The following is a 9,137-nucleotide window of genomic DNA, read 5'->3' on the forward strand; positions in this document are numbered from 1 at the left end:
TATTAATTATTAAAATAATATGAGGAAAAAGTATTTACTAAAATAATCTGGAATCAAAACTATTTATTAAAACAATGCAGCCTTCTCTTTTTCATAACTACCATCCTGAATCTAGTTCATTGGGTATACGATAAATATGTGTAGTGTAACTCTCCAAGGAGTAAAAACGCCACATATATCTCTTTTGTATTTTGTTCCAGTTATTATCCAGATTATAGCTCTAGTCAATCCTCTGCCTTTATGGTTTTAATATCTAAGTTTAATCATAGTGATATGAGAAAATGGAACTAAACCACAGCCAATATATGGACAATGATGTTGCTTTCTATCCTACCATAAACAACTGTATTTAAAAGAAATCAAGCATTGCTTTCAATTTTTACTAGAATTAAGATAACAAGCAAGAAGATAAGAGAAGAAAAGGGTTATTATTTATTGTTCAAGAGTTGTTCATGTATAATGTTTCAAACGGCAAGGGAATCTTTTCTCATCATTCCAATGATAAAGAAAAGCTTCCCTGAACCACATGGAAATCATCACTACCCTAATACAAGCCTCATGCAGCAGTAAATTACTACTATTACCAAATGTAAAACAATCTTGTCATTTAAGCTCTATCTCAGAATATGGAAAACTTCCACTACTATACTCCTGGTCCTTATTTATAATTGGGCTGTAGAAACTACTTCCACTTGATACATCTTGACTGTTTGAATTAGATACCATTTCAACATCACTGTGCAGACAAGCCTGTTGCAGTATGTTCTCAATCTCCTTGACCACCTCTGTCATTGTAGGCCTGTTGACTCTTAATTCTTCAACACACCTAATTGCTAGATCGACAAACTTTTCTAAACCTTTTAGTGTGCTGCTGAAAGCAATGGTTGGATCAATGATCAGATGCTGAAGATTGTATAAATGTTTTGTCTTATCCATTGCCATCTTGACCATTGTCACAATATATCTCCCATGTTCTATAGGCTTTCTACCAGTTATTAACTCCAACATGATCACTCCGAAGCTATAAACATCACTTTTCTCAGTTGAATGCAGAGTCAAGTAATATTCAGGATCTACATAGCCCTGCGCCAACAAATAGAATACTTGCTTGGTAAACTATAGTCTCTAATTAGCATATATGTTTTCTCCTGATGAAAATAAAGGAAAAAGTATGAAAAAAAATTACCTAAGGTTTCGCATTTTTACACTTCAAGGTCTTATGACTTTCATGCAGTTTGAAACTTAAGCGCTGATGATTTATTAGCAGACTAACTAATGGTGTTCATGGTCATTTACGTGCTACCAATATATTTCATAGATTAACAGTCATGAGAAAAACCACAATACCCTGAAGTGTAAAAGCATGAAACTAAATTATACTTTTTTGTACTTATCCAAAAAAAATTAAAAAATATTAGAGGTTATTAGATAAATGGTATACTGACCATTGTCCCTTTAACATTATCAGAAACATGACTGCTGTGACCCAGAAGCTTTGATAGACCAAAGTCAGCAACTTTTCCATTTAGCTGATCATCCAATAGAATGTTAGATGACTTAACATCCCTGTGGATGATGGGTGGGTTGACATGGTCATGCAAATAAGCAAGACCTCTGGCCGAATCAAGGGCTATTTTAAGTCTTCTTTCCCAACTTAATCGGACACCTGACTTCCCTGCATACATCATTAGTTAATTAATTGTTAAGCGGATATAAATTAAAGAAAGCTAATATGAGTAATACCATTTTGGAAATACCTGAAATGCAATCCTTTAGACTACCATTTGAAACATACTCGTAGACAAGCATCTGTTCGCCTACCTCATAACAGAAACCTAGTAGGCTAACGAGATTTTTGTGATAAATCTTTGATAGGAGTTCAATCTCAGTTTTGAACTCAACACTACCCTGCAGTGATCCTTGTTCAGCTCTTTTAATTGCAACTTGTATCCCACCGGTAAGAATCCCTCTGTAAACCTGAGAAAATGAGACAGATTGGTGTAATAAAAATAAAAATAAAAAAAAGAGAAAAATAAATCAAAGTTCTATCAAATCTACTGACCTTCCCATATCCTCCTGTTCCAATAATATTGGCATCTGAAAAGTTGCTAGTGCTTTTCTTAATTTCTTCAAAAGAGAAGCACCTCAGTCCAGTTATTTGAGGACGGCTTCCACTTTTCCCATTGTTGTCCCATGATGCTGCATGCATACAGAAAATGGGTAATAAGGACTTCAAAAGCAAAAGTTTGGGATTTGAAGGCAATAAGTAATTCCAACAAATAAGCACTGCATATTTTTTTTTAATTACCAAATGGATCTCTTAGTTGAGAAGCCCTTTCAACTTTTCTTCTTTGGTTGAAAGCATAAACTAAAGCCACCAGTAATAGTAGCAACAGAGCAAAACCAACAGCTGATGCTCCAATGATGATTCCAATATTTGATGACTTGTTATGTACTGCAATTCGCGCATTGCTTTAAAATAAAACGGTGGAAAAAATTTCTTGTTGTTTATCTTTAATTCTGATATGAAACTTCAATCCTTGAAAATAAACTCTAGTTTAGTTCAACATGGAGTTTAGTTTACCTGTAAAGTATTCATTATCGTCGAGAATGAAATGGAACGATCCAAAAGGATATAAGGGCGGGAAAAACCCAAAATTGTTGAGCTGAGATGTAATCATGGAAAACCCTGTTCTGTTAAAACGGTCACTACCAGATGGAAAGATTTGCAGCCTCAATTCAAGGTAACCATGCATATCCCTCCTTTGATCACTCACTCTAATTGAATCTACAGGAAGTTTTTCAGACTGAAAGGTCTCTGTCAAATTGGCCTCGAGAGATTGGTAGTAGCTTGCATCTCCCAAGTCTTGGAAGGAAACAAACAAGAACCGTAAAGTTCCTGTGATTGGATATGCATATTTGCAATTGGGGCTGCAAAGTTGATTTAATCCGCAGGCAATGTCGCAATTGTTTCGTTGTGTAGAATTTGGGACCTGTGGCTGTTGGGAAACTATGCAGTAGTTTTCTAGTAAACCCTTCTTTCCACAAATAGGATTACCTTCAAGCCTGACATTAAAAGATTACATCTCATAGTTGTGATAAGCAGTTGCATGATCTAGCAAATTAGCCTGCCAATGTCAAATGGTAATTAAACAGTCTTGGAGATAGATGTCACTTACTTTAGCGCTCCATTGTATTCATAACCTTCTGTGAATTGAGTAATGTCATTTTTCTGCAAATCAATGAGCTTCAGTTTTCTGCTATATCTGGTGCCAATGTCCAAGGTGCCATTGAGCTTATTGTTACTTAGTACACTGCTAGCATAAGTCAGAATAATCAGCTTACAAGTTGAGCTAAGACATCACAGTTTTGTTTCGGTTGGTTTACTTATGACACAGTAATTTTGAGAAGAAGCTGTTGCTTACATTGTTTGTAACTGAGCAGAGCTGAAGAGGCTAACTGGTATTCGCCCTTGAAGAAGTGTATTCTCCATTATTCTGTCAGTAGAAGATTTAAATTGATAATAGTTGAAAAAAAAAAATATACTTTCTCATTGTTAGAAAAAGAGAGAGAGAGAGAGAGAGAGAGAGAGAGAGAGAGGTACAATGTTGTCAAGGATTGTAGGCTTGAAAACCATTGTGGAATTGATGATGCATCGAAACTGTTGTTGCTCATGTCCCTGCAAATCAAATGTAGATAATGTATAAAAATGCATAGAGAACAACTTATTGGAGTCCACTTCTACTATTAAAGAAAAATCTTGCAGAATCTCAGATACGCACACATAGGTGAGGAGATTCATGTCTCTAAGATCAGGCATGGGGCCCGTTAATTTATTATTCGACAAGTATCTGAAAATAAATAACTCATGTTATTCTTTAAGAAAGCATTGATCCAATAGATGACAAAACAGAATACCACAAGTGAGCAAAAACATATTTTTTTCCCTTACAGCTCAGTCAAATTGAGTAGGCCACTCAAGTTCACAACTCCACTCAATGAATTCCTATCCAGCTTTCTGTTGTCAAAAAAGGGAAAGGAAAATATTCATATTTTGCAATATCTCAAACGTCCGTGGCTGCAAAAAATCCAATTTTTATGATACTCACATCACTGCCAAGGTTCGTACTAATGTTATTGTAGAAGGAATGCTGCCGGTAAGACGATTGTCATCGAAAAGCCTGCTCAAAGTCATATTTACAAAAATCATAAATGAAAAGTTGATCTTCACTGAGCTATTTGGATATTTCCTTTTTCCTTGAACAGGTAGGGTTATAGGGTTGTGAACTGGATTACTCAAAATAAATGTCTATTAAGCATTTGTTATAAATTAAATTGGCGAAATCTGAGCTCTGCAGCCCCATAACTTACTATTTTTTTAGTCCTAAACATTAATTTAGTGTAATGTTTGTGTGTTCTTAAGCAGTTGGCATTAAAATTGCTACTTTGGTTATTTTCTAAAATAGCTGCATATTTATAAATTTCTCCCAAATGTACAGAGCAAGTAGCTATCTGATTTTGCCCACAATCAATTCAGCAAACTTACACGTGTAGCAATTTCATTTTTGAGCTGAAAAGTTGAGGTGGAATTGTGCCTTCGAGCTCATTTTGTCCAAAATGACTGAAAATTATTCAATTAAACCATCGATCTTTAGTTTGACGAAAGCAGAGAAATATTAAATGATGAAATGACCCGATACACTTACAAGTGTTGTATGTCTACTAGCAAATCTAAACCAGGTGATGTCTCGTTAGAGACTGGAATTTCTCCTGAAATATTATTGTCGGTTATATCCAGCCAATAAAGTTTAAGCAGATTGCCAAAGGAATGTGGTATTTCTCCAGTGAAATTGTTAGCACCTAATGATCTGCAAAGAATGACAGAAAAGGATTTCAGAAATATGAGACATCAATAAATTATGAAAGATTCTGAACATCAGTAAGAAATATCAGCCGATTCATTAGAAATAAAATTTAAAAATTCACTCCACAAAGACTTCCAGATTACAAGTAGAGCAGCTGGTTAAGAGATCCTATTGTGTCAGGAATTGGGCCAGAAAAACTGCAACCATGCAGGGACCTGGCGAGCAAGGAAAAATAAACAGTGAAAGCTAATTATAAGTAAGAACCTTGAAGAATAGCAATTTTCTTACAGGTATTTAAGGTTCTTCAAATTTCCAATTGTTGGTGGAAGATTTCCTGTCAAATCCTTGTTAAGAGATAAATCACTACATCAAGCAGAAACTGATGATCAGGAAATTGTGTCATTGGTTAATATACAGCACATCAAGTAGGCTTTCCAAGCATAACATGCTAAGAGGTCTTCTGCTAAAATCTTTCCCAAAACAAGATGGTTTTTTCATGGAGTGATTTTATGGTATTGAGAGAAAAAGCAAAGAGAATTTACAGTTTCTCTAACGCAATTAAATTCCCAATGTCTCCAGTAAGCTTGCCCGCTAGACCTTGGCCTGATAATACCCTGAAAATGGCAAGTGTTCACGTTAGAGAAACAAAGAAGCGGCCTAAAGAACATAGGAAAGGCAGAAAAAAGGTTATCAATCTGTTACATGTCAGTGATACGAGAATTCGAGCATTGTATTCCTTCCCATTTATCCCCACAAGGATCGCCGCCAGTCCAACTCGATGGCTTATTCTTCCAGCTATCCTTCATTAGAGCAGACAAAACAGCAACTGCATCATATATCACACAGCAGTTAGGATGGTTTAAACAGCAACTGCATCATATGCCACACTGAAGCAACTTACAGTCTCCAGTGTCCGTTTTTGCTGCTATAGCAAACACTTGAAGGAACAAGAACAGCAAGAAAATCTGTTGTTTTGGACCCATTAACTGAGAAACTATCATCTGGACTCGATTCCAACAGAAGGCTCCGCCACAACGAAGTAAACTCTTCCTATCTCAGTTTCTAACGTTGAGTTGCAGAATCCTCCCGTAGCTTTTATAATCTCATAGCTGGCACTATCAGCTACCAGCTAACGCTTGCAGTCCTTTAACTTTAATACATCCACAACGAACCACGTTTCCAATGACATTCTACGCCTGATCAGGTCTTTCTCAAACAAGACTTGAAAATTAATTATGGAGTTTAGCGTCATCTAAAGATTTGATTGGAGAGATTGTAATATCATATTAATAAGAGTTTACATATAAAATGACAATTTATCAATTTATATCTATTCATAATCTATATATATCTATCTATATATTGGGGAAGGAGAACATTTGGAATGCCAACAATACCCTTCATTATTTATATTATTTATAATTATATAATTTTTTTATTATTTAAGCTAATTTTAGAGTAATTATTAATTTAAAATTCTTAACCTACTTATATTTAACTTCTACTTAATTCAAAATAAAATTTTATGAAAAAGAGTTAATTAAAATCCAAATTCATATTTCCTTAAAAAAATAATATGAAATAGTAAAAAAAAATCAATTTTGTATAAAATAATTAACTAAGAAATCATAAATTCATGCCTTTTCAAAAAAAAAAAAAAGTTTTATGCTTTGAAAAAAAGAAAAAACATAAATATCCGATTTGAGTTGAAACTGAAAGTGTTATATAAAGGCCAATTTTTAATTAATTGTTAAAATTTATTATTTTATTATAATATATGAAATACATAAATTTAAATTTCAGTCCTATTAGACTTTTATTATAAAATAAATTTTATATGCATGATAAATCCTATTATTATGACACTCATTCAAAAATTCATGTCTTCTAGAAAAAAAAATTAGTATGAAAATTTTCAAAAAATTTTGATCAATATTATGAAAAATAGTTAACTAAGAAATCAACAATTTATATTTTAAAAAATAAGTTTTATGTTTTAAAAAATATATATATAAATCAAATTTGGATTGAAATTGACAATGTTATATAAAGGCCAATTTTTAATTAATTATTAAAATTGATTGCTTTATATAATATATGAAATATATAAATTTAATTTTGAGCCCTATTAGAATTTTATCATAAAAGGAGTTTTATATGTGTGAGAAATCCTATTAGTACTACACTCATTAAAAAATTCATGTCTTCCAGAAAAAAAAAATAGTATGGAATTTTTCAAAAAAATTTTATTAATTTTATGAAAAAAAACTGACTAAAAAATTGTAAATTTACATTTAAAAAATATAAGTTTTATGTTTTAAAATATATATATAAATTCAATTTGTATTGAAACTGAAAATGTTATATAAAGGCTAATTTTTAGTTAATTATTAAAATTTATTACTTTATTACAATACATGAAACTAAAAGTGTCATATAAAGGTTATTTTTAATTAATTATCAAAACATATTTTATGAAAAAAAAATTAGTATGAAAATTTTCAAAAAATTTTGATGAATTTCATGAAAAATAGTTAACTAAGAAATCAACAATTTATATTAAAAAAAAATAAGTTTTATGTTTTAAAAAATATATATATAAATCAAATTTGGATTGAAATTGACAATGTTATATAAAGGCCAATTTTTAATTAATTATTAAAATTTATTTCTCCAATATAATATTGAAACTAAAAGTGTTATGCAAAGGTTATTTTTAATTAATTATTAAAATTTATTACTTTATTATAATATATGAAATATATACATTTATATTTTAGTTCTATTAGATTTTTTTTTTTATAAAAGGAATTTTATATTTGTGAGAAACCCTGTTAGTACTACACTCATTTAAAAATTCACGTTTTCTCTAAAAAAAAAAATTTTCAAAAGATTTTTTTACCAATTTTGTGAAAAATAATTAACTAAGAAATCATAAATTATCATTTAAAAAAATAAGTTTTATGTTTTAAAAAATACATAAATCCAATTTAGATTGAAACTGACAATTTTATATAAAGGCTAATTTTTAATTAATTATGAAAATTTGTTACTTTACTATCTACACTATATATAAATGTCAGAAGGGTGGAATATTAAATTTGTCAAAAATGCTCTTTATTTTTCAAATCAATTATAATTATATTTTATTATTTAAATTAATTTTAATATTTATTTAAATTTAAAATTTTTAATTTTAGAATTCATGTAATTTTAAAAATTTTAATTCTTCTTGTACTTAACTTTAATTAATATGAAATTTTATAAAAAGTAATTAAATAAAATAAAAAATTAATAAGTAAAAAATAAAAAATAGAATTAATTTATAATCTATATCTATGATATATATAAAAGTAAGGGCCAACTTTTGAAAACAAAAATAACCTAATAAAAATTAATTAATATCAATAATATAAAAAAATATAAATTAAAATTTTAATCCTATTCTAGAAATAATTTCACTTGTATTAGATACCCTACTATAATTCTATTCCGGTGATTCTGATTGGGCTAGCTGTCCTTTGACAAGACGGTCTTTGACCAGTTATTTTATTCTTTAGGGTGAATCCCCTATCTCGTGGAAGACTAAAAAGCAACAGACAGCGTCTCGCTCATCCGCTGAAGCTAAATATCGATCTATGAGTACTACAACTTGTGAACTTAAATGGTTGAAAGGATTATTGAATTCTGTTGTTGTGGCGCATACTGAATCTATGAATTTGTATTATGATAGTCAGGCAGCTCTGCATATAGCTGCTAATCCTGTCTATCATGAACGTACCAAGCATATTGAAGTGGACTGTCATTTTATCCGTGATGAGATATTGAATGGTAACATTCGAATAGATTATGTACGTAGTTCAATGCAACCTGCGGATATCTTCACAAAGGCGTTGGGAAAGGATCAGTTTGACTTTCTTCTTCGCAAGTTGGGCATTCGAGATCTCCATGCTCCAACTTGGGGGGGGGGGGGGTATTGGAAAGGCAGTTGTTAGCTGCCACTTATTTTGCATTTTGATACAATTTTAGTAGTTTAGCTTGATTAGGAACCTATTTGTTAGCTGTAATTTTTTTATATATATCTTGGATTTCTGGAGCAATAAAGATCAGAATTCTCATTCCAAAATTTCTTAGTTCTTTTACATTGTACTTCTAGTCACAAGCAGCCTACTCTGCTGCTTTATCTGTCTCTCTACCTGTAACAACAATGAAAAGCCATCGCTGAGTAAACATACTCAGTGGTGCACAACATAAAGAAAATACCAATTTATG

General features: G+C 31.1%; 1 protein-coding gene across 4 annotated transcripts; it reads right to left on the minus strand.

The window, feature by feature from the left end:
• Nucleotides 1-409: 409 nt before the first annotated feature.
• Nucleotides 410-5,942, minus strand: LOC110659552 (leucine-rich repeat receptor protein kinase HPCA1-like). 4 transcript variants are annotated; one of them, XM_058139778.1, is made up of 19 exons: nucleotides 5,767-5,942; nucleotides 5,568-5,691; nucleotides 5,408-5,479; nucleotides 5,154-5,228; nucleotides 5,009-5,080; nucleotides 4,707-4,868; nucleotides 4,547-4,621; nucleotides 4,110-4,181; nucleotides 3,953-4,018; nucleotides 3,783-3,851; nucleotides 3,605-3,679; nucleotides 3,426-3,497; nucleotides 3,180-3,317; nucleotides 2,585-3,066; nucleotides 2,309-2,455; nucleotides 2,063-2,199; nucleotides 1,758-1,977; nucleotides 1,446-1,675; nucleotides 410-1,083 (listed from the first exon to the last, which is right to left on the minus strand). In XM_058139778.1, exons 1-19 carry the CDS (start codon nucleotides 5,864-5,866, stop codon nucleotides 604-606), a joined length of 2,868 nt encoding a protein of 955 aa, XP_057995761.1. In that variant the 5' UTR covers nucleotides 5,867-5,942; the 3' UTR covers nucleotides 410-603. The 4 variants fall into 4 exon arrangements, with proteins under 4 accessions (XP_057995761.1, XP_057995762.1, XP_057995763.1 ...); XM_058139779.1 differs by having other exon boundaries at nucleotides 3,180-3,314; nucleotides 5,767-5,941; XM_058139780.1 differs by lacking the exon at nucleotides 5,009-5,080.
• Between the last annotated feature and the right edge of the window lie 3,195 nt (nucleotides 5,943-9,137).

Source organism: Hevea brasiliensis, chromosome 17, assembly GCF_030052815.1.
Source record: "Hevea brasiliensis isolate MT/VB/25A 57/8 chromosome 17, ASM3005281v1, whole genome shotgun sequence".
In the NCBI taxonomy this organism is placed as follows: domain Eukaryota; kingdom Viridiplantae; phylum Streptophyta; class Magnoliopsida; order Malpighiales; family Euphorbiaceae; genus Hevea; species Hevea brasiliensis.

Bases quoted from the DNA above. Each gene is read 5' to 3' on its own strand.
- LOC110659552 (XM_058139778.1), bottom strand. From the start codon at position 5,866: ATGATAGTTTCTCAGTTAATGGGTCCAAAACAACAGATTTTCTTGCTG. The intron at 4,019-4,109 runs GTGAGTATCATA...TTTTGACAACAG, and splicing joins GTACGAACCTTGGCAGTGAT to AAAGCTGGATAGGAATTCAT. The intron at 1,978-2,062 runs GTCAGTAGATTT...TCATTTTCTCAG, and splicing joins GAACAGGAGGATATGGGAAG to GTTTACAGAGGGATTCTTAC.